This window comes from Pleurodeles waltl, chromosome 7 (genome assembly GCF_031143425.1).
Source record: "Pleurodeles waltl isolate 20211129_DDA chromosome 7, aPleWal1.hap1.20221129, whole genome shotgun sequence".
Taxonomy (NCBI): domain Eukaryota; kingdom Metazoa; phylum Chordata; class Amphibia; order Caudata; family Salamandridae; genus Pleurodeles; species Pleurodeles waltl.
In genome coordinates, this window is record NC_090446.1 from 394,069,026 (window position 1) to 394,095,236 (window position 26,211).

The 26,211-nt window shown below is 42.8% G+C and overlaps 1 protein-coding gene across 2 annotated transcripts in view; it reads right to left on the bottom strand.

Moving 5' to 3' along the window:
* The window catches only part of LOC138304105 (fer-1-like protein 4), a 1,042,026-nt gene that overhangs the window by 551,811 nt on the left and 464,004 nt on the right, over window positions 1–26,211 (bottom strand). For both annotated transcript variants that reach the window (XM_069243852.1, XM_069243853.1), the window contains one exon: window positions 22,954–23,321. In XM_069243852.1, coding sequence (XP_069099953.1) covers window positions 22,954–23,321 — 368 coding nt within the window. The remainder of the gene's footprint in view (window positions 1–22,953; window positions 23,322–26,211) is intronic.

Genomic DNA, 26,211 nt, shown 5'->3' on the forward strand with positions numbered 1-26,211 from the left:
TACAGACTGACGATTGTAGTCTATCCCCTCCTTTGCTAGAAGCTTTGCATATGTTGTATTGTTATCGTGTTAATGAGATATATGGTTGAAACAGTTCTGTGCTTATGTCTTTTTTTCAGGAAGTGAAGACTTTATAATGCCAGTGATTTATTGAATAACAAACGGGTAAGTGTTTACACAAGTATGGAAAGTGTTGTAGATTCATGTCCGGCTAAGATAATACAATTAGCTGTTGATAGCCTTGCACCAGTTTTGGCAACCTCGTTGAATGTCATCACCATAAGTGTTTTTCCAGCTGCTTGGAAAAAGGTTTTAATTCTCCCCTTGTTAAAAAAAACAATGTCGGACCCCAACAAGGAGAAAAACCCTCGTCCAATTTCAGGGCTTCCTTTCCCTGCCAAACTACTTGAAAAAAATCTCAATGCTAGTTTATCCAGATATTTAGATGAGAATGACCTGTTGGAGGAGGCATAACCTGGCTTTAGATCAGGCTGTTGCACTGAGACAGCTCTAACTGATCTTTCAGAAATGATTAGAGCGATGAGAAATAATGGCAGAAGAGCTGCACTGATCCCTTTGGACCTCTCTGACGTTTTTGACATGGTTAGTCACGCTGTGTTGTTAAAATGATTTTCTGATATTGGCACCACAGGATAGGATCTCATCTCCTCCTTTTTAAGGGTTGAAGAGTAGATGGTTGCCAACGGGGAGTTCCATTCAAAATCTTTTTCTCTCCCCTGTGGGTTCCCCAAGGGTCATCACTTTGCCCCACCCTCTTTAACATAAATGTTGCACCATTGGCTAAGCTGATCCATTCCCACAGCTTTTCTACTGCAGCCTACGCTGATGACACACAAATTGTGTCTTTCTATCTCAAGTAAAGTTGAGGATGCTGTACACAGATTCAATAACTGCATGAAGGATATTGCCAATTGGATGACTTCCAATTGTTTGAAATTAAATTCTGGAAAAACAGAAATCCTAGTTTTTGGGTAAGATACCTCCTTTAAGGGCACTCATGGTGTGCTCACCTCCAAACCCTATTCCCAAAGTGAAAGATCTATTCTACTTCAGAAATGCTATTCAAGCCGATGTTCTCTTGCATCTGGATAGTAGAAAAGCCCTCCAGGACTCCCCACTGTCTCTGTTGAGGGACATCCTGCATGCTGCAGCATCTCTTATCCAGAACCTGAAGAAATATCATGCCACCCTGATGGAAGTCCACAGGTTCTCTTTTCGAGCCCACACAATCTTCAAAACCAGATGTGTCATTTAAAAAGTTATCATGGCCTGATAAGCTCTCTTTCCCTGGTGCCTCTAGACAGCCAGGAAAAATCAGACTGAACACATCTTTTCCATCTATGCACTGAGGATCTGGAACAACATCCCCATCCAATAGGACCTTCCACCCCTGCTCCAATTTAGCAAAGAGTAAAGATGCACCTCTTTAAAGAACAATGCAGTAACAGTGCACAAAACAGCTAGCTCTCAAATCACATGTTGCCTTGCCCTGCTACAGTGCTCCTCAACCACATATAAACATACACTTTTCTGAGTTGTGCTTTGCTTTTCTGGCAATGGAGTTATTCGGAGTAGGTATGTACTTTTCATAAATGTAACCATAGTTTCCCAACCCAGATTTTGAACCCCTCTCAGTAATAGCTGAGGCTAGTCCTAACAACTGTGTACAGCATTGTGACAATTGTGCTGCATGTAGTTATAAATAAACATGCATATTCTCAAATGCGTGTTTTTAGCAAAGGCAAATTTCAAAGATGTATAAATGGGGCAAAATCATTTTAACAGTTTAAATATTTTTATATTATAATTTATATTATCTTTGTGTTTTCTGCTTATGTATCCCCGATTGCATCTCACACTTTACATATATTCATTTATTTGAGTGCACGTTTTGCATTTATATTCATAGGTTATGTTTAATAGTGTTTGTAATTATATTCCATATAACGTGTTTTATTATAGTTTGATAATGTATTCATTTTTCATATATATGTTTAGCAAGGATAATATTACACTATAAAAGTATGTGAAAGTGCAACAAGGTTAATATGTTCATTCTTGCATTCGACATCATTCAATGTGAGTCATGACCTTTTCACAATAATCACAAAGCTGTGTGCAAACACGTATTAGTTGGAGATGAAGAGTTTCAGTTTCTGGGAGATTCGATGCACAGAGATGAGAGCAGTAAACTGTGCAGTATTGGATGCATAGAGATCAGAGCAGTAAACTCTGCAGTATTTTGTTATGTCATAGATGGGCCCCTCAGAGTAAGCCCATCCTTATCTGTGGTCTTGGGACCCACCAACTTGCCCAGTGCAGAGTCACTCAGAAAATGACCTTCTGAATTTGAGGGCAACACGCCCACATTAAGGATAAGGTATACGGTGAGAGACCACCTTGGAAACTCATACAGACCTCTTTGGGTACTAAGACAGCTTAGCTACAAGCAAGAAGGAAGGGGTTGGAGAACAAAGACTGAAATATTAATGTCATTACAATGTTTTCATTTTCTGTTAATGCATTGCTTTCATTGCTACTGTTTTTTTAATTCTTATAATACACATCATATACGCTAGAATAGGTAAATAAAAACAGTGAACCATATTTTAAGTTCAAGTTCTTGAGTGTGTATGTCCATGAGGAAGAGATGCTTGGACACCCAGCCACAAATACTCCTGTGAGTCTCACGTGTCTGATCATTGCCTCAAATACCCTGTTCTCATACAACTTGAAGGTAGTTTGTGGGTACCGTTCACCAGCTTTCCTGTCTCTAGCTAGTGATTTGGCATTGAGCCTATACTTACTTTGGGTCTAGAAAACCTGATTGTGTGCCATATTTTGCATAAAGCAAAAACATATCAGAATACGTTGTCAGCCTTTCCACAGTGAATTAAATAAGTGTGCAGTCAGACTCAAAGATCATTATCAATGTCTCTCCCCACAGCAAATAACAATTTCCCAGTAGGTTGTTGTCCAACCATCTGGCACTATAGGGTGTGCGGAATTGGACATCTAGCTGCAATGTCACTTCTTAGAGAGGATGTGCAGGCCACTGATATTGTCAAACACTGCAAGACCGCATATGGAATTCCTCAATTACCAGCTTTGCTCTTCTTTGAGTTCAATCCATTAGCCACCATTGGGTGGTCTCTTCTGCTTAAAAGGAATAGTGCACAGCCCTGCATAAAACACCTCCACTGGAACATAGTGGGTAGAACCCCATGTGAACGCAAACTTGCACGAGCATCTCTAAAGTGAAAAACTCTACACTAAAGGCCTGATTACGACCTTGGCGGAGGGGATTATTCCACCCCAAATGTGACGGATATCCCGCCCACCATATTACAAGCTCCATTATATCCTATGGAACTTGTAACACAGCAGATGGGATATCTGTCACATTTGGGATGGAGTAATCCCCTCCAACAAGGTCGTAATCAGGCCCTAAGTCTTGAAGCTAATATTCATATACACTCTGACATGAAACATGTAATTAGTCAGAAAAAGCACCACAGCTTGCAAAAATACTGACATATTTGCAATCTGATGTAAATTCAAAACAACCCTAGGACTTATTAGGAGAGGCATGAAAGATATACTCTTATTTAACAAATACCAATTTTTATGCTGGCCTTCAACATCACAATTACTGACACAAGTTAGAAAATATATTATTTTAGGTGTACAGAGGCTGCAAAAAACATAAAACAAAAATGAAAAGCAATTTCTTCACTTATAGGCAGACTATGCAAAACAAATCACCTGACATCTTCTGAAGCCTGTTTAAACAGGAAACAGATGGAAGCACACTGCTTCACACTTCAACATGCAGTTTGTCCCATTGCATTATGGTAAATGCATTACAAATCTGAGCTCACTTCATTTGTAGTCTGTAGTTTTTCACCTTAGTGGGTGCAGCTATTGCTGTATATCTGCACACATGCTTCTGGGTTTAGCCCTACGTCAGTAGAGAGCAGGCTTCTTTCTGGGGTTGCTGGAAATGCTGCCAAAGTCCTCTCAGGTCTCAGTACCACTCACTGGCACACAGGTGCATCAACTGATGCTTGTCAGCTTGCTGGCTCAAGGGAGCCGTTTTAAACAGGAAACAGTTGGGAGCACACTGCCTCACACCCCAACATGCAGTTTGCCCCATTGTATTATGATAAGTGCAGTACAAATTTGTGCTTACTTCATTTGTAGTCTGTAGTTTTTCAGCTTAGTGGGTGCAGCTGGTGCTGTATATTTTTAGACATGTGTATCTGGGTTTAGCCCTTCATCAGTAGAAAGCAGCAGGCTTTTTTCTTCTGAAGCCTGGTCTGTTTCCAGTGGCAAGGTAAATAATGTGCTCTCAGAGCCCCAGAGTATGGAAGCTTCATAAAAAAAAAAAACTATGATTTTATTATTATCTAATGGATTTGTATATATTGGTGGTCTTGAAAGTGTCAAAAGTGATATTCATCTTGACAGTTAATACGCCTGAAAGGTTGCTTTGTATTTGCCTATACCTTTAGTGCCCTTTTATACTAAATTGGTAAAAATCTGTTTTGCTTAGTCTTGGTATTTTAAGGTTTCCGCAGATCTGTCAAGTGGGTGTGGTCCACTTAGAAAGAGTGGTGTAAAAATGCATTTTTACAAACAATTGGGGCACCCTTTGTTGATTTCATTTGAAATTAAGTACGTCTAGCGCATTTACTCTTCTGTGAGAGTGGCAGGTTTTGTGCAGATCTATTGGGTGCAATGTTAAACAGGAAGCAAAAAGGTATAAATGTGGGAATAACTTGGATGCAATTTACTATATCTGAAAGAGATGTGGCAGGCTATTAGCTAGGTCAGTCCAATGTAGAAATCATAGGTTTCACACAGACCCAACAGCAGGGAGAAACGTCAAATGGGGGGGTAAAACATTATTGATTTGCTAATAACTTTGGTGCAGTTTAAGCAATGTTTGTGACACTTAACAAATTTAGCTTCCTTTTGATATTCTGGTTTTCATGCATATCCTTCATTGGTGGGGTGTCAAAAAGTGTTAAATTGTTGATACCTTTGGCGGTGCTCTGCATGAAACTTTCCAAGTTAAGCACACTGTGCAGAGTTCATGTGCCACAGGTCCAATACTGCAAAGAAACATTAAAGGGGGAGGGTTAAACATCTTAAACTGCTAATAAGCTTGGAGCTTGGTGCCATTTCATATGTCTGCACACAATTTGTCTGGCACTGACATGTTCAACTCACTTCTGCTATTTTTAGTTTTATGTGATCTGTCAGGAGACCATTGCCAAAATGTGGGAGAAATAGCTTTGGCACACAGCGATAAGTTTCCGAAAATTCATCATTGATTTACATGTTTTCTGTTAGTTTGTCAAGTTAACTGAAGGCAGGGATACATGGTTTCCGGTAGATCCAGTAAGGAGAGTTAAAGTTACAAGTTGGCCTGGGGGTAAAAAAAGATTTAATTTACCATTAACCTTGGCACCATTTAACTGATTTGTACAAATGTTGAGAAACCAGAAATGGGGTTAACTTGCCAAATGCATGTGTAAACGATCATTGGCTGAGGGGTACATGAGGAGATATACAAAAACACGATCATAATGTATTAACAGTCATGTCATTTATAGTGCTAATGATAAATGTGAGAAATTGAGTTGTTGGTCGACTTGGGTATGAGTCCTGTTCAAGCAAAAAGCACAATCTTTGTAAGGGTGAGGCATAAGCCAACCCTAAATTAACCTGTGTTCAGCCCTCTGGCAGCTTGGCACAGAGTATTCAGGCTTAACTCAGAGGCAATGTGTAAAGTATTTGTGCAACACAGCAAACAGGGAAAACGCAAAACAAAAAGGACCCCACACCAAGCTAGAAATGTAGAACTTCTTTTAAGAAATAAAACAAGACCAAAATGGCAAATCTGGTTGTGCTGGACCGGGACAGAGGGCCTCATTACGACACTGAAGGGCAGATTGTCGACCCGTCCGGCCCGTGCAGAGGAGACCACCATTGAACTGGTGGTACCCTTCCCCCCTCCCCCGGGCCCATTTCGAGGTTTCCACTGGGCTGACCGGCGGAAATCTCAGAAATCTGAGGTTTCTACTGGTCAGCCCAGTGGAAACCATGCAGCCGCATTGTCCTCGACTCCTCATGGAGCCGAGGCCAATGTCGTCACACAGAGGGTACCCCCAGCACATTCCAAGGGTGCTGGGCAGGGGGACCCCTGCACTGCCCACGACATGGTTGTGGGAAGTGCAGTGGCCCCCCTGTGGCCTCCAGCTCTGGGTTTCCACATGACTTTTCATGCCGGTGTCCCCGCCATGAAAGGCTAGCAGAAACTGGACTTGTGATCATCGTGGTGGCACTATACTCAGCACCATTGTGGCTGACCACAACTCTGACCACCTGATGGGAACCATGTTCCTTGGTTGTCCCCTGGTGGTCTGACCATCAGGGTCATGATGTGGCAGTCAGACTGCCTGGAGTGCGGCGGTCCAACTGCCACCACGTCATTTGCAGTCCTAGGACCACCACCTCTGTAATGAGGCCCAAAGTCACAAGTTCAGGATGACTGCAATGGACCACGTGCCTGCTACAGAGACCCAGACAGGCCCACTAAACAAAACTACAGAGCATTGGAAGGATCCAATGAAGTGATGTGTCAGCTCTGAGATGCAGCGAAGCTGCGGTGCAAAGGTCTGCGTCGTCGTCAAGGATCATGTTGACAGGGCTTGTGATGGGAAGTCCAGCGTCAGGGATATTGTGCACAGTTGGGGCCTTGCATTGGGTTCTAAAGTGCTGCAAGGCTGCGCTGTGGATTCCAGCATCGTCGTCATGCTGCCATCGATGAGGGATGTGAGGACCTGCACTGAGGATAAGTCACATAGTGGTGGTTCTGAAGATGTTGAGGACTAAGGAGGCAATGGGGGTCTTTGTGACAGGTCCAATCAGCACAGTAGTTGAAATGCATTGGTTCTGCTCAGGGTTTGCTCACACTGCACAGGAGATTCACCAGTGCCGGTGGACCCACAGGGATTGACAAGCACCTTAGGCCGATTTCCAAGGGTCCAGGACTGGGGTGGCACCAATTAGTAGGGTAGACTCAAAGATGGCAGGGTCCAGGTGCAGGCACAAGGTTGTTGGCAGTCTGTTGTCTCCTTGAAGCATCAGATGAGAAGGCTACCCTTGGATTCACTCTGGGTTCTGGTTCAAGAGATGCAGGTCCAGTCCTTCTCACCCAGGCAAGAGGGCAGTAGGTCAGCACAGCAGGACAGCAGTTCATTCAGAGCAGCAGTCCAGCACAGTGCAGTCCTTTTAGCAGCACTGCAGTCCTTCTTCCTGACACAGTATCCACAAGTCCAGAAGTGTACTGAACAGTTGGTGTCTGAGGTCCAGTATTTATACCCAGTTGTGCCTTTTTAAGTGGGGAGAAGCTTCCAAAGGCCTGTATTTGAAGTGCACAGGTGCCCTGTCTCACTGGTCCTGGCTCTAACCTAACTACAGTGGATATGCAGCCCTTGTGTGGAAACAGGACACAGCCTATTCAAGCTTAAGTGCAGCTGGGCTAGCTCCTTTTTCTCATTGTGCCAGGATGTCCCATCCAGTCACACCTAAGCTTCCCATAGTGTTTGGCTGTCTAGGAGGAATGCACAAAGCCCCTCTGTCATTCACACTGAGTCATGTGACTCAGAGTCAGGTGGTAGGCACCAAATGGCAGAGGCAAGAAAATGTCAACTTTTTAAAAGTGGCATTTTCAAAACTGTAATTTAAAATCCAACTTTATCATAAATTAGGATTTTAAATTACAAATCCAGAGACACCAAAGCATGAACTGGTTACTCATTTCCATTTAGGAATTAAACTTATAAAATGTAATAAGGTAACTTCATTGTTATCCTACGGGAGAAGTAAGCCTTGCAGTAGTTAAAACAAATGTAAGAGATTTTCACTATTATGACATGCAAAACTTAAAAGTACATGTCCTACTTTTAAAATATATTGCACCCTGCCCTCTGGGCTGTCCAAGGCCTGCCATATAGGTGACCCATATGTATTAACGAGGAAGGTTTGCGCCTGGCAAAAGGTTTAATTTGCCAGGTCCAAATGGCAGTTTAAAACTGCACACACAGGTTGCAATGGCAGGCCTGAGACATGCTTAAAGTTCTAATGGGTGACACAACTAGTGCTGCACTCCCACTAGTAGCATTTAATTTACAGGACCTGGGCACCCGTAGTGCCACTTTAGGAGGGATGTATAAGTAAATTAAATAGGCCAATTGGTGATAAGCCAATTTGACCATGTTTTAAGGTGTTTTAAGGAGAGAGCATATTAGCACTGGTTAGCAGTGGTAAAGTGCACGGAGTCCTAAGGCCAACGTAATGAATTCAGCAAAAATAGGAGGAAGAAAGCAAAAAGTCTGGGGATTACCATGCAGAAAGGGCCAAGTCCAACAATAAGGTGATATTTCATGTCCCCACTGAAATCATTTATGTCATTTGTGAAGTTGTCAGTTTCATCAAGCATAAGATAATGAGCATTGTATTTGGTATGTCAATTATGGTTTGCATTGCTACCTTGCAAGCCATGGTTTGCAGAGCTAACCATAACTGGGGAATTTTAGGATGGTTTTGGTTTTACTTCATGAACATAACTGTACTCTAGCTACATTCTTAAGTGAATGTATATTTGTGCCACAGAAGTGAAAATAACACATTATTTAGACCAACTGTATCAATAAATGCACATTGACATACAATTACTACAGTGTAAAGCTCAGATTTGAGGTTATTTACACAGAGTAGCAAAATGAACATGAGAAAAATAGTTTTTATTGATTCAGAGTGCATGTAACAATCACTTTCCACAGGGAGACAGCTCGCACAATAGTCATGAGGTCTCTTCAATGTGATTTTAACATACTGAATAATTATAACCTGTATTTTGGTTTTGGTAAATACGCATGAAAAATACCATGGCATAAACCATACACGTAGATGAGCATCATGACTCACTTAAGGCTCCTGTGAGCCATGGCACCTCCCTACACTCAGTAATGGAAATATATAGCATGTTACACTTTGCACATATGTGGGGCCTTGAACATCACTATTATGACATACTATCTATGTGAGGACTTGAACATCAATATAGTCAGACACTTTCTCTGTGGGGACTTGAACATCACTATAATTACACATTATCTCTGTGGAGACTTGAATGTCACTATAACCATGGACTATGTTTGTGGGAACCGGAACATTCCTTTAATCGCATACAATATATGTGTGGGCTTGAACATCCTTATTCTCACATTCTACCTGTTTGATGAATTGAACATTGTCTTTATACTCATATTTCAGTGGATTCTGAACAAGATTATCTGTACATACTATCTCTGTGGGAACTTGAGCATCACAATAAACACACACTAAGTCTGGGGAGTACTTTCACCACTATAATCACCTCGTATCAATGTGGGAACAATAAAATTCCTATAATTACACACAAACACAGTTTGGACTTGGTCATCACCATCATCATCTTTACACACTGTCTGTGTGGAAATTTGAACATTGGCTTTACACACTATTACATATGGGACTTGAACAAGTCTTCACACAATACCTGTATGGGGACTTGAGCATCACTATAATAAAACCTTATCTTTGTGGGTACTTGAACAAGTTTAATTTCACAAACCGTGAGGTCTATAACATTCCTCTAATCACAAACTAAGTGGAGGCTTGAACATCATTATCCTTTCACACTTTTGGTGTGGCAATATCATTATACACTATTTCAGCAAGGATTTAAACACAATTATCTTCACAGACTATTTCTATGGGGCATGAACATCATTTTACTCACACAAAATCTTTGTGGAGGCTTGGACATGATTACTTTCATGAACCATTTCTATTAGGGCTTGAACATTCCTATATTTAAACACCATCTCTCTGGGAACTTAAATATCATTATCTTCACACTTTACCTCCGCGGGTACTATCCTCAAGATTGTAGACGGCATCTCTGTAGAACAACTGTGGTGATACTGTGATCACAAATTACCTCTATAGGTATCATCACACCCTCCCTAAGCAGGCATTAACATTATATGCCTTTCCTAGGAAGATTTTGTCTAATAGTTAGTTTAAAAAAAAGTTATTTATTAGTTTTGTCATGGATGCAGTCATATAGCTTGACTTCCCAAACAGGAAGAGATACTGAGGCAAAATCGAAAAATACAATGCAATAAAAACAAGACATCATTAATAGCATGCTGATAGCACTAGCGTCCTTCCAGAAGAGAGAGGCGGTGTGGTTGTATACAGCACACAGTGACTAATGCCAATAGAAAGTCTATGTATATGTGTAAATTAAAGATCTCTGGATGTGTTTCTGGTTAGGTGTCTGATCTTTGTCATCCCAGTGTCAGTAGATGGTCTCTTACAGGATGCCAGATGTCTTTAGGTCGAGGGGTGGGTGGCAATAAAGCCCCATATAGCTTGCTATTGGTATTGCAGTACATTCATCCATGCCACTACCACAGGTGGGACTTTGCTACCCCAGTGTATAGCTATCTTGCGCTTTGTCAGTAATAATGCTAAGGCCACAAAGCACTGTACTGATTTAGGTACATCCATTGCACAGCCTACTAGAGCTAATAAAGGAAAAGGGTCAAGCGTGATATGTATCATCAGGACTCTCAGATCAAACACTTCCCTCCAAACAAAATGCAACACTTCTACATGTCCAAGTCATGTGAGTGAAATCTGCCATTGGCATATGTTATTGTGAGCATTCAGAGGGTTGTGCAGGGTCTATTCATGCTGGGGTTGTGGGCGTAATCTCTGCTCTACACAGGAATTTGTAGTGGAGGAGTTTATGGTGATGGTTTAAGGATTTGTGGTGCATCTGTGTACATCAAGCATACCAGATATTGTCAGTTAAGGAGTGTCCAACGTCCGCTTCCCAAGTAGCCCTAAGTTTGAAGTCTCACCGCAGCAAAAGTCCTAAGCAAGTATAATACAGTTTGGAGATTAGTTGACTTCCGTCACTATCAGTGATTACTAGAGTCAGTAGTGTAAGGTCATCTGGTGCTAGGGGATAAGTGGGGATTGCGGCTCTCAATGCACTCTGCAATCATCAAGTACAAAGTTGTCCATATACGTGGCCTCACAGAATCTATCTTCTTCCGTGTGGCTGAAAACATGTCCATCTGGAAATAAATTCCCAAAGGTATGCAAAGCATGAGTTGTTAGTGTTCGCTGAACCAGTTTCTCTCATGTAATGGGAAGGAAATTTAAATGTAGATTCAGAACTCCAAACCCTTCACAGTCATAAGGGAGTATTAAGATGTTCCAGCCAATGCGGGGCTGCCTGTCTGGCCACATAAGACGCAGTAAAATACTCTTCAGTGTGGAAAAAAAGGAATTGGTAAGGGAGATCGGAATGTTCAAAAAAAGGAATAAAAGGTAGGGTAGTATCACCATTTTTAGAATAGCAATGCATCCGGCCTTTGACAGTGGGAGACGGATCTGTCGGTCTATTTGGGTTGTCAGTTTATCAACTGCTAGGCCGTGAATAAGGCATATGACTTGTTCTTTGTTGTGGTGGACATAAATAACCAAATAGCACACAGGGCCATCACACCATGCTAGAAGGAATTCACAGTGCACTGGGGTGTAGAGTCTGTGAGTGGTAATAACTCAGATTTAGTCCAGTTAATATGTAAGCCGGAGGAAAAAATATATATTTGACTATATTGCGGAGGACCTGTGGCAGGTTTTCGGCAGGGTGTCAAAGAAATAGCAGTATATCATCTGCATAAACTGAGATAAGTAGCAGGCCCAAACTGTGCTCCCCGTTGAATATGCTTTTCTTGCAGGCGGCACACAAGTGGCTCCACTGCTATTCTAAACAGCAAATGTGACAGAGGACAACCCTGTCTTGTTCCCATGGTAACTGAGAATGGAGCTGACAGTGTCCCACTGACTCACAACCGAGCAGTTGGTTGTGTGTAGAGGAGCTGAATTAGTGAAGTAAAGTTATGTACGATGCCTAGCTTGTGGAGTGTTTTGTGTAGGAACAGCTGTTCTAAGGAGTCACATGCCTTCTCTGCATCTAATAAGAGTACAGTGACAGATACAGTTTTGGAGAAGTACCACACAAACTGTGTGTAGGTTGAGAGGTGCTGAGCGGTGTTGGACAAATCCGAATTGTGCCAGAGAAATGATTTAGTCCATCAGTAGTGCTAGACTAGATGCCAGCATTTTGGCCTAGATTTTGTTATTGAAATTCAGCAGTGGTGATGGGTGATATGACCCGCAATGTTGTGGATTGCTGCCCGGTTTTAATAAAAGCATAATCACTGCTACTCGTAACGTGGAGTGGAGCCATCCAACCTCCCAGGCCTCAGAATACATTGCAAGGAGATGTGGTGCCAGTATTTGCTTATAGGTTTTGTTGAATATTCCTGTGTAGCCATGGAGGCCATGCGCTTTAGAGCTATCCATTGAGTCTATTGTCAGTATAATTTATTCAGTTCAGAAAGGTTCACTGAAAGATTGTTGGGGTGTGGTATTATGCCAGACCATGGCTACTTCAGTGAAGTATGCCCGCATAGCGGAAGTATCACTGTCCATGTGAGTCGAGTATAGGTTGGTGTACTAGCTAAGTAGTTCATGTCTGTATGATACGTGTTCAATTTGTTGCCGTAACTCTGGTATGTACAAAGTTCCCCTGGGGAGGTCTTAGCAATCTGGCCAAAGTTCGGCCAGGTCTCTCCCCCTCCCCATAATGGTGGGCCGTCGCATCCTTTCCCAGGTAGTGGTTTGACACTCCACTAGGTCTCAAAACTCATTCAGCAGTACAGCATTGTGAATGTTACTCGTCATGTTGCTGGGCATTTACATGATCTAATTCTGTCAGCTCTGCTTCAATGTGTGCTAAACTCCTAAGCAAATCTCTTAGTACCCCAGAGTATTTAGCCATGCGTGCACCACTGGTGTATGCTTTAAATGCCTCCTACAGAGTGGCCTGTGACTGGACCAAGCCTTCATAGAGCTCAAAGTACTTAAAGTGATTGCAGAGCAGAGCTACAACCCGAATGGCTCATCGTGTAGTGCCATGTTGGGGAGGCACCATTGGTGTTCCAGTCCCCCCCATGGGTATATTGAGGTTTAACACCACCAGGGAGAGGTTGGAAAGGTTACAAGGGAGATGTGTGATGGAACAAAGAAAGCTATGGGGTTATTGTTGTGGATAAGAGCCAGTAATCAATACATATCCATGTATTATGGGGGGCAGAATGGGAAGTGAAGGCTGGTGTGGAGGCATGTCACAGGTACCATGAGTCCAGGAGGGTATGTTCCTCTCAAATGTCCTGGAGTATTATAGGGATCAGGTTTACCAACATGGATGGGATTGTGTGGTATCGAGAAGGGGATCCATGAGCATATTAAAATTTCAGCCCAATATAATGTGGTCAGTTTCCATTTGATTAAGTAGAGTGTGAAGTGTTTGAAAATATTCCAACATGTCTGTGTTTGGAGCATGAATGTTGACTAGCAGTATATGGTGTCCTGCTAGGGAACCGGCCTCCCCTACATATCTACCCTCATTGTCAGCCCAAGTGGCATGGTGGTGGAAAGGAAGATTCTTATGAATCAACCTGCATACGCCCTGTGTGTAGGTGCTATAACTGGAAAATTAGTGGTGTGGGCCCCAGTTTGCAGCACATGGATGAGAGAGTTTTGGAGGCAAAGGTGTCTTTTGTAGGTAGACAATTTGGGTGCCATGTCTGTGTAAATACTGTAGGACTTGTTTGCCCTTCCATGGGTTATTGAGACGCCGGATGTTCCAGGACAGGAAGGTGATGTCTGCAGTCGGGATTTTGGTGTTATTTGTAACCGTCATCGTGGACATAGGGTGTATGGTGCAGTGTTAACCATGGTAGGCAAGTGTGGAGTTATTTAAATGCAATAAGACAGAAACAAACATTTCTACAAAAACTACCCCTCTTCCTCCACAGCTGGTGAGGACATGCCAAGTGAATCTCAGGGTAACCAAAAAGAAGAATACCAATAACCATCCTTTAAAGTCCAAGTGGTATATGCCACAGGGGTAGCAACAGTACGGCAGGTGGCACCAGCTGTCGGCTTTTTCAGCGAGTCCGTTAAACAATGGATGGATCTGGCAGGAACACTGTGGTCTGGGCAACTCTACTATATTAATGGAAAGGGGCAGGTGTTAATATGCAACAGACAGTACAGGGTACATATGCAGGTCGTAAGCAAGTATAGATGGCAAGAAAATATCCCCTCAATCAGGCGGGAATCGCCTCATATTGGCAGTGGCAGTGACTTGTGAGTCCAGTGGGGAGTGGACAGAAGTTTTGTGCATGGTTCATGGAAGGTTGTTTGCAGAATGCCAATGTGTCTGCTGGATTGTCAAAAAAGCGAGCATTTCCATCAATGTCCATTCGTAAGTGGTCCGGATACATCATGCTGTAGCAAAGAGCTTTTTTATGCAGTGGCACTTTAGCTTCAATAAATTTGCGCTGGTCTGCCAGGACTGCTATGGTAAAGTCTGGAAAGAGGGAGATGGTTGATGCTTGATAGTGGAGCGGGCTGTGTTTGTGTGCCAGTTGCAGGCTATATTGTGGTCTCTGTAATTGAAGAGCCAGGCAGTGATCAGGCGTGGGTCATTGGGGAATGTGAGAATGAAGTTCTGGTGTCCCAAGAGTTCAGAAAGGAGACATCCTACAAAGTGGTTTAGGCAACCAGTGTTCATTGTCTCTGCAATTCCCATGATGTGAAGATTATTTCCGGGACTCCAGGTACTCATTCATGATAGCTACTGCCTTGAGTCATGACTCTAACTTTTCCAGCCCCTTCACCGTGCTGGTGGTGATGCCTTCTACACCAGACATGTGTTCCTCTGCTCCACCCAGGCACGTGTTTTGCTTTTCATTGCATTCTCCCATCCAGTCCAGGTGATTCCTGAGGGTATCAAAGTATGCATCAATGCCTTGGAATCCCATTCTGAGTTTAGCTATAATGGTGTCCATTCCAGGTAGCTACTTAGTCTCAGACTCTCCTGATGCGCCACCGTCCGAGTCCATTGTCTTCACCTGCCCCTCTGCAGTTTTATGTCACTCAAAACGCAGCTTGCACTTGCGTCGGCCATTAACATTTTCGTATCTTTGTTTGCATTCTTCTGTTTTATATATGGTGCTCACTACATATAAAAAAATATTACCTACTGGTGGACCATGTTTCCATAGGAAAAAAGTTTTTTTACTTGCCTATATCTTTGGCACAGTTTGATGAATCTTCACAAAATTTTCCAATAAAAGTGTTGCAATGATTCTTGTTATGCATGCAAAGTTTTGGTGTGATCTGTCAAGCGGGGCCAAGAAAAAGGGAGTTAAAAAAAGGTTGCATTTCCCATGTTAATTTCCATAGGATTCTTTAGACAAGACTACAGGCCGAACCACGGGACAAAATTGCACTAAATATGGCAGATAGCTAGCTAATGGTACGCAGATTATGCATTCGCTTATTTGGTGTGAATCCATTCAGTCATTTTTGCGAAATTTAGGGAAATTCAAATTTGTATATCTCTGGCTGCAGAGTAATTGCAAACAAAGACAAGCTTGTGCAGGGAAATGCACAGCTCTGATTGGTTGCCAACACTTGAAACTAGTAAGTGTTGACAGTTACCTTGGGACTCAGCTTCAGCCGAGTCCCAGAAAAAACAGTAAAAATAAAATAAAAGGGGCCAGGGTAGAGACACTCTGGTCCCTTAGCACGGGTGGGGGGGGGTCCCAGAGCGATACCTCCAGATCAATAAAACTATTTTGTAAATTATTTTTTTGCCATGAGTTTGCAATATTCGCAAATTTCTGGCAATGTAAAAAAAAAAAAAAAACAAGTGAGACAACCTTGCTTGTTTTTTTATAGGCCCCTACGTGGGCTAGGTCCCGGGGGCATTAAAAATTTGGGGACCACCACCTCCCCAGGGCTTCCACCTTAGTATATGCACTGGGCATGCCCAGGCCCCCCTCCCCGCATCCCACGGACCACCACCACCCAGGGCTTCTATATAGATATATGCAGGGGGGGGCGTGGCCCTCTGCGCCCTGGGGACCACCACCCCCAGGGCAAATAGAAAACAATGGGAAGGGGGTCCAGTTCAGTCCCACATAAGACCTGGGGACCACCAACCCCCGGGGCTATCTTCACATTGGAGGGAGGCCATGCAACCCCCCCACCACCGAGCCACAGACAGCCCTGGAGATCGCCAACCCCCAGGGACGGCTTCTACTATCTACAGGAGGGTGTCCACTCAGAGGACATTGCTGTTTGCTGTAGCTTGGCTGCAGCTTTGCAGCTGCAGCCAAGCCACAGCAAACACTTTGGGTTTTGACAGCAGGACCTGTAAAGCAGGTCCCGCTGACAAAATCCAAAGTTTAATCTCTCTCCCCTGCATGACAGAGAAGAAATGCTTCAACAAGCAGGGAGCTGCTGCCAAGCAGTTCCCTGCTTGCTAAAGCATTGGCACCGCCCTGCAGTGCCGGGTAGCCCATACGGGCTTTATATAAAAAAATAAAAATTAAAAAAAAGTAGGGTTCGCGGGGGAGCCTTCGAGAGCTCTCCCACAGTCACAGATAGCCCTTAGAGGGCAGAAAAAAATAGGGCTGTGATAAAAATAAAGATAGCTCAGTGTGAAAATCAAGGATTTTCGCACTGAGGGTTCGAGTCCAGATGGTCGCGTTTTTATTTTTTTAATTTTTATTACAAATGTTTAAGTAAAAAATCAAAGGTGATTTTATTTTCAATTTATTAATATTACATTTTAAACTATTTCAATTAGGCCGATCTGCCCGTAAGGGGGGCAGAAACCACTAGGCACCAGGGATTTTATTTTATTTTATTTTTTTACGGATGGGGAGCAACCCCTTAGGCAAGGGTTGCTCCACTGGGGGGGGGGGGATTTATTTTAGGCCATTTCTGCCCACCTTGGGGGCAGATCGGCCTATTTCTATTAAGCCGATCTGCCCCTAAAGGGCAGAAACCACTTAGGCACAAGGAATTGGTGTATGTTGTGTTTGGGGGGACAGCCCCTTGGGCAATGGTCGCTCCCCATGGAGGCACATTACTGTTGGCCATTTCTGCCCCCCTCGGGGGCAGATCAGCCTATTTTTGTAAGGCCCATCTGCCCCCAAGTGGGGCAGAAAGCTCAGCAGAGACCAAGGAAGATTTTTTTTTTTTTAAAGATGGTGGGGGCATGGTCATACCCCGACCCCAAATAAATGGGGACAATATTGTTCTGCCCACCGGAGGGTAGATGGGGCAATTACTCTGATCCACCTCATGGGGGGACAGACAGAAAGCCTAGTAGATGCCAGGGATTTAAAAACAAATAAAAAATAGTGAGGTGGTGGCTACCAACGAGTATGGGCATGGTTATGCCCCCACCCCAACTGAAGGGGGTAACAGTCTTTCAGCTCCCCCCCCGCACACTAAAACATCTTATCCCACAGCAAGCAAGAGGACATTTGATTACTTTGGGGTTTGGTTTTACATTTGGGCCATGAGAGCTTGTCTCACTCTCAAAATCGTCCCACTTTGGATGGTGAGGGCTGCACTTTTTGGACTTTGGAACATTGCCATGTAGAAACATCTATGAGACGTAGACACATCTGAAACTTAAACATCTGGGTGAGTCCAGGGTGGTGTGCTTCACATGCACCCTGCACCATTTTCTTACCCACAATGCCCGGCAAACCTCCAACTTTGCTTGAAATCACACATTTTCCCACATTTTTCTGATGGAACCTTCCGGAATCTGCAGGAATCAATAACATTTTTATCACCCAGCATTGTTGCATCTATACAATAAAAATTCTGCCCCACTTGTCAGCTTAAAAAAGTTTTTTTTCAAACTGACCTTTTGGACCCAGTTTGGTTCCCCCTCATTTTTGACATGTTTTTGGCTCTTTCCTGTCACAGGCACTTGGCCCGCCTACACAAGTGAGGTATCATTTTTACCGGGGGACTGAGGGGAACATTGAGTGGTAGGAAATTTGTGCTGGTGCAGTGATCCCACACAGAAATGTGGGAAAAATTTGATTTTTAGCTAAGTTTGAGGTTTACTCAGGATTCTGGGTAAGAAAACACTGGGGGTTCCACACAAGTCATACCTCCCTGCCACCCTTGGGTGTCTAGCTTTCAGAAATGTTTGGGTTTGGTATGTTTCACTAGATGGAGGCTGAGCCCAGGACGCAAAAACAGGTTGTTTTGTAATTGATAATTTTGATGTGTCCACATAGTGTTTTGGGGCATTTCCTGTCGCTGGCACTAGGCCTACCCACACAAGTGAGGTACCATTTCAATCGGGAGACTTGGGGGAATGCGGGATGGAAGGAAATTTGTGGCTCCTCTCAGACTCCAGATCTTTCTATGACTGAAATGTGCCAGATTTTGAGGTTTGCAAAGGATTCTGGGTAACAGAACTTTGTGAGAGCGCCACAAGGAACCCCATCCTGGGTTCCCCTAGGTGTCTATTTTAAAAAAATGCACAGGTTTGGTAGGTTTTCCTAGGCGCCCGCTAAGTTAGCGACCAAAATCCACAGCTAGGTATTTTGCAAAAAACAGGTCAGTGTTCTGTAGGAAAATGTGATGTGTCCACGTTGCATTTTGGGGCATTCCCTGCTGCGGGCACTAGGCCTACCCACACAAGTGAGGTACCATTTTTATCAGGAGACTTGGGGGAATGCTGGGTGGAAGGACATTTTTGCCTCCTCTCAGATTCCAGAACTTTCTATCACCGAATTGTGAGGAAAAAGTTTTTTTTGTCATATTTTAGGGTTTGCAAAGGATTCTGGGTAACAGAACCTGGTGAGAGCCCCACAAGTCACCCCATCCTGAATTCCCGTAGGTGTCTAATGTTAAAAAATGTATAGGTTTGCTAGGTTTCCCTTGGTGTAGGCTGAGCTAGATGCTATACTAAACCCACAGGTAGGCACTTTGCAAAAAACAGGTCAGTTTTCTTTGGGAAAATGTGATGTGTCCACGTTGTGTTTTGGGGCATTTTCTGTGGTGGGCACTAGGCCTAACCACACAAGCGAGGTACCATTTTTATCAGGAGACTTGGGGGAATGCTGGGTGGAAGGAAATGTTTGGCTCCTCTCAGATTACAGGACTTTCTATCACCGAAATGTGAGGGAAAAGTGTTTTTTTGTCAAGTTTTAAGGTTTGCAAAGGATTCTGGGTAACAGAACCTGGTGAGAGCCCCACAAGTCACCCCATCGTGGATTCCCATAGGTGTCTAGTTTTAAAAAATGCACAGGTTTGGTAGGTTTCCCTAGGTGCCGGCTGATGTGATGTGTCCATGCTGCGTTTCCTGTCGCTGACATTAGGCCTACCCACGCAAGTGAGGGTACCATTTCTATAAGGAGACTTGGGGGAACACATAATAGAAGTACACGTGTTATTGCCTCTTGTCTTTCTCTACATTTTTTCCTTCCAAATGTAAGACAGTGTGTAAAAAAGACGTCTATTTGAGAAATGCTTGGTAATTCACATGCTAGTATGGGGACCCCGGAATTCAGAGATGTGTAAATAACCACTGCTTCTCAATACCTTATCTTGTGCTCATTTTGGAAATACAAAGGTTTAGTTGATACCTATTTTTCACTCCTTATATTTCACCAAATGAATTGCTGTATACCCGGTATACAATGAAAACCCATTGCAAGGTGCAGCTCCTTTATTGGCTCTGGGTACCTAGGGTTCTTGATGAACCTACAAGCCCTATATATCCACGCAACCAGAAGAGTCCAGCAGACTTAACAGTATATTGCTTTAAAAAATCTGCCGTAGCTGGAAAAATGTATAGAAGAAAATGTGGACAGAAATCGCTCTTTTTTTTACCTCAATTTCAATATTTTTATTTTAGCTATTACTTTCTGTAGGGAAACCTTGAAGGATCTACGCAAATGACACCTTGCTGAATTCAGAATTGTATTTACTTTTCAGAGATGTTTAGCTGTCCGGGATCCAGCACCGGTTTCACTCCAATTTCTGGCACTACTGGAAGGAGGGTGAATGCACAAAAAGTAGTAAAAATGGGGTCTATCCCAGTAAAATGCCAAAATTGTGTGGAAAAATGTGGTTTTCTGATTCAAGTCTGCCTGTTCCTGAAAGCTGGGAGGATGATGATTTTAGCACCACAAACCATTTGTTGAAGCCATTTTCAGGGAAAAGACTACAAGCTTTCTTCTGCAGCCCTTTTTCCCATTATTTTTTTTAAAACAACATTTTTGCTGTATTTTGGCTAATGTCTTGGTCTCCCCCAAGGAAACCCACAAACTCTGGATACCTCTAGAATCACTAGGATGTTGGAAAAAAAAGGATGCAAATTTGGCGTGGGTAGATTATGTGGGTAAAATGTTATGAGAGCCTAAGCGCGAACTGCCCCAAATAGCCAAAAAAAAAGGCCTGGCACCTGAGGGGGAAAATGCCTGGTAGCAAAGGGGTTAAAGTTATGTTGTAGTTAGGTGAATGTGTCAGTTACAAAATACCATTTTAAGCTTTAAAAACTGGAAATTCACCAGTTATAGTTTACTGGGCTAACTCTAAATTTCTAATGGAATTGTATCTGATGTGGCAACAAATAAACAACCTCAAATATTACATCACTGCTGACATGCTCAATAACATCATTGCCTATATCAGTGATGACAGCTCAAATGACATCATAGATGGCATCACTGGTGACATAATCCAATGAGTGTCAAAGTTTGTAATACACTTCTGACACTGAAGGTATTTAGGGCCAGATGTAGCAAAGGGTTTTACCCATTCTGTGTCTATGGGAAAATGTGTTCGTACATATGGCCCTTAGTGAGCTACATCTAGAGGACATTTTCTACAGCTTCTATGCTACTAATGAGCTGCGAAGGCTGCCACAAATCTCAAGGGGAGGGGCGGGTGGGCAGGGAGACAGTAAAATAATAATTAAAAAATAAATTATAACAATAATATTAAATAAATAAACTTACCTGTCCTGACACCGCTGGCCACCGCACTCTTCTCTGATGGTATCCCAGCAGTCGCTGAGACACCAGCACAGACTCTCTGCGCAATTCTGGCACTGCTCTCTTACCTATACCTAGCATGACAGCAGTGTCAGAATTGGTCTGAGCAGCTTGGTTTCCTGCTCAGACAGTGCATTGGAGTCTGTGCAGTTTCTCCAGCCCAGCTGTGCAAAATAGACAGGTTGGAGAAACCTAAGTGCGCATGTCAGTTTGGCCGGCCTAAGATGCCCTGCCAAACTGACATGCGCACTTAATGCACTCACTTCACTCCTCCTCCCCCCTCCCATGGCCTAGGCCTGCTCTTCTCTGCACATACTGGCTAAGCCAACAGCTGAAAAATAAAATGATAGTAAAATATTTTTTTATTTTTCAGCTGCTGGGTTTTAGCTAGTGGGGACACGCTCCTTCACAATAGCAAAAGAGCCGCTCCTGCTAATGAGCGTAATCTTTTGCACAATTCTTGGCTACCTAGGGGGGCTTACTTGTGCAGAGGGTATGTTCAGATTTGCACAACATTTGGCAGGTTACAATGTTACTCAGCTAAGCATTGACAAGCTATGTTTTGTGGACATCTGTGCAGTGGTAAAAAGTTAATGGAGGGTGTGATATAATTAGTGTTATCCCATTCTAGATTTCAGAGAAAGTTCTGCTGATGCCTACAGCTCTTAGGGCTAAACAGACTTACAGAAAACAGCATGAAAGAAGAGATTTTCTTTCAAAGTGTGATTTGTTTGGTGTAAATCTGTTCATTAGTTTTAGGAATATTAGTGTTTGGAGAAGGTGTCCAGTGCGTTTGAATGGGTTAACATTTTGGTTTACCTTGCCAGTTGACAGGCCGTTTAATGATTTGCTTATAATTTTGGCAATGAGCATGCATGAAATGTGGCATATACTTAGCATGTTGAGATTACTCTTGGTATTTTCAAATTAGTGCTGATCCATCAAGGGGATCCAGTTAAAAACGGAGTGGAAAAAAAAGTGTTCATTTGTTAAGAACGTTGGGACTGTGTGGTGAATCTGCACACAATTTTGTTTTGATTGTGATTTTAAGAATCTGTTTTTTATTTATATGTCAAGTTTTGTGCCAATCCAACAGCGGAGTACAAAGTTAATAGTGGAGTGAATGAAAGTTTAGTTTGCCAATACGTTTGGAACTGTTTTATGAATCTGCATCGAATGCGGGAGGCAGTTACCAAGTTACACCCGATGCAGGGATTTGCAGTTTTGTGAACATCGAATGGTGGGGGTTTTTAAAGTAGATCCAAAATTATTTTATTTACTAATACCTTTAACTCTATTTGCGGGATCTGCATGAAATTTGGCAAAGGCCAAGCATTTTTTATGCTCTCATTTTCATGTAGGTCGATGAAAGACGGGATGGGGGGGCATTCAGATTTCAAGTGAGTCAGAACTGTCCATCTGCTAACAAATCTTGCATCATTTGATGACTTTGCACACAATATGCAGCCATTTAGCAGGTTCAGCATTCTGTTTGTTATGCCAAGTTACAGCTGATTCATAAAGGGAAGGGCCAAAATAAATGGGAGCAATAAGAGTTTCATTCATCAATAATTTTGGTGCTGTTTGATGAATCTACATCATAAAAACATGACATTCACCGATTAAAAACACGGTTGAAGATCAGTTATAGTTCAGCCCACACATAGCAAAAAAACAGCCTTTAAATCTGCCAGCGGTGGTGTGCAAAGCGCAATGCACACCATAATTCACATTGCTGTGCTCAATACACCTCTTAGCTGATGGAATGTAAAAAGCACAGTCTACAAGGAGGAAAACATGACAGGGGTATGACTTGAGCTAGAAAAATATGTCTCACCTCTGGTAGGGGAAGTATGTCTTCAACTTCTACTGTAACTTCGCTTGGCTGTTCCTGAGACTCAACATTTTCTACCTGCTCTTTGCTCTGGGTCTTCTCTTTACCTTTGACTTTCTCTTTGGCTTTTTTACTTTTCTTCTTAATTTTGAGTTTGCCGAGGGCATGCTTCAATGCCATTGGTGGTTTCTTCTCTGCCATGGAATTATTATTGAAGATTTCCACTGATATCGACATCAATATGCGGCCACGATAAAATATGCCTTGCCCAAGGCCTTCGTTGAGATCGCGGTGCACATCTCTCAATGTGTAGTTCTGAGGGGAGCCATAAAGGTTTACCCAGGCAGGCCCAAATGTTGGATTAAATCCAGCTGCAGTGAAAAGATCATGCTGTTATGAATATTTCCTAGATTTCATGTATTTATTTATTTGTAAGATGCATGCTACAAAAGTCATCAAGACATCATCAAGACCTATTTCATGCTTTCAGTCACAGCTCGCTTCGCTCACAAGGGGCAGGTGGGAGCGGTGCGCAGGGTGGGGGGGTGGGGATGGGAGCGGATAAAATGTAATTAAAAAAATCAAAATGTGTGTTTGGCTGGCCCGAGATGGCCGGCCGAACGTACATGCACACTGAGGGGAGTGCACAGTGCACACTCTTCACTGCTCGTCACCCCCGTGGCCCCACTCCTGTAACAAACGAAATGATAATGAACATGGTTTATTATCATTTCGTTTGTTAAAGGTTTTGCAGCTTCTGCTGCTGGTGGGGGGCGACGCTCCTCTGCCCTAACGGAGGAGCTGCCACTGCACGCTTTTAACATCATGCCTGCTACTCCATAATCTGCTCCATTGCGATTGCACTTTACGGTGTGCACCTTGTTCCATGATGCATACTTTTTAAATCCATCAGTTTGTTACATTATACAACTTGTTTTTCATGCCAATTAGTTACGTTAGATCTCTTCAAAATCTCATACCATCCTCATACATATGCTACGTTAGAAAATATGTTTGTAGCATGTTGTCTAGTTCTCTGGTTAGGTTAGGGCCATTGACCACAGTCGTTAGATTATTACATTCAACACCTTAGCACTTTTCCAGAGTTTTGTGTCTTGTTAATGAAATTGCCTATCTCTCCTGTCCACATGTTTTCGTGTAGAAAGGAGATAATGATGTAGGTGGAGCCTATGCTAAATAATTAAGTATAGCAGATGACCCCGCAGAGATTTCTCTGACTTCACAGGAGCCAAAGCCATGGCAGCTCCTCTGGAGACACTGAAAGGTTGCCGAGTGACACCATGTTTCAGGATGTCACTCAGGAAACGTTTTTTTTTTTCAAAAGCAAATTCTCAAAGTGGGAGTTTCTTTATGAAAAATAAACAACTAATGACCTTGACACCTCGGAAGTTCTGTCCCCCAGCGTGGGGCGTCATTGTAATTTTTTTTCTCATTTAATGTTTTGTTCTTGCGTTAACTTTTTGTTCCCATCCTCTACACACCCTATACATTTCTTATTTTATTTAAACACAAAGCCTCACACTCTGTCCCCGGGTCATGGTGCTGGTTAATCTGAGTCTCTTCCCTTAGTGCCCACAACAATAACATCATCAATTTGTAAAAGCAAAAACTAAAAATTAGCTTAATTCATTTTTTGCCCAGGAATCATTGTTTTGAATCACTGAAACATATTTAGGGACTGATTACAAAGTCACTGAATTCCAGACGGGGCTGCTAGCAGAGTTGCTAGAATCATCTGAATTTACACGTTCCATGATAAATCTGCAGATCCTGTATATTTCACCTATAGAGATTGGCAGCAGAAAGTAACCAAACTCTTTGGGTGATATACAGGGGATAAGGATAGTTTGATTGTCAGATTCCGATATTCCAAGATGCTGTTTCTGGCAGCCATCTCCAGGGCATGGTGTCAGGGACAGTTGCAGTACTATTATGTTTTGAGCTTTAGTTGCATTTCCTTACAACTGGGTTAACTCTTAGTTCCTCCCCTAGGGTTCACTCCCATCTGGACTTTCACATAAGTCAGGTGGTAGCATTTTCTATTCATCTTTGATTTGCCAGTGGGACGTCTGCTACACCTACTGGACATGGGGAGGATTATTTCAGACAGAACAGCTTCTTCCCACATTTTGAGGAACTGTCCATGGGTTGAACATAAGGGGTGCAATGGCAGATGTATGTTACACACAGCATAGTCCATCAGACACACACCGTGATTCATTATACTGAGTCAGAGCCTAACTACTCTTTGCCCCAGTCCTTGGCCCTACCTTTCCCTGCTGGGATATGTATAAGAGGTTTCATATAATTGGCTGCTTAGCTGGCCAATACAGGAGAATAGCAGGATATGGGTGTGTTTAGTTATAGCACTCGTTTTGGTGGGAATGTTTTAGAAAAAAAGTTACTTTTGCTGTGATTCTGTCTGTTTCCTTGCGGGTGCATCCTCACTAAATAAGGAGCCCGCAAAAAGAGGCTGGACTGAGTGTCATGTCATGAAGATTACCAGTGACTAAACTGGGACCATGCAAAGGCCTCAGCAATCTAGGAAATACTTTGCATGCCATAATGACATCAGTAATGCCACAAACCTTATCCTTGATAGACAATATCTCTAATTCAGAGACCTTCCTCTTTTCCCACCATGGTTTTCTTTACAGGAGGATACTCTGGATCAAGATGAAGCAGTCAAAAAAGAAAAGACATAGCGTTTGCAAGGGCTGGTTAGAATTCACCACGCTGGAGCCTCTCCCTCTAGCTAATCCTTACAATTACCAGAAAACTTCTAAGTAATGCTGCTGTAATGCAGTGGTAAACTAGCTGCAGAGTAACTTCGGTCAGACTGGAGCTTCAGGGGTGAGATAAGGCCATCACCAAGAAATAATTTGGAGGGCTGGTTAACGTTGGCACCAATTTAATATTATTGCATTGGCCAGAATGGTACACACTTGTACACACTTGTTGACATTAAAGCCAGATTCTGTAGCTATCCAAGTACCAAACCAAGAAGCATTTTAGACATCAACAATTACCAGAATGTAGTGGGTCATGTCTTTATTAGAGGGTATGGTTCTATAAATCACAACCAGGACCATGTCAAAACAGTAGCACTCCTTGTTAGGCCACATTAACTGTTGCACACTCTCTAATTCTAGTCATATGAGACTTGTCTCAGTAGAGTTTACGTCAGGCTTACTTTTAGGAATATTGTGTACATGTCCTCGTGTACTTGGGTAGGCTACC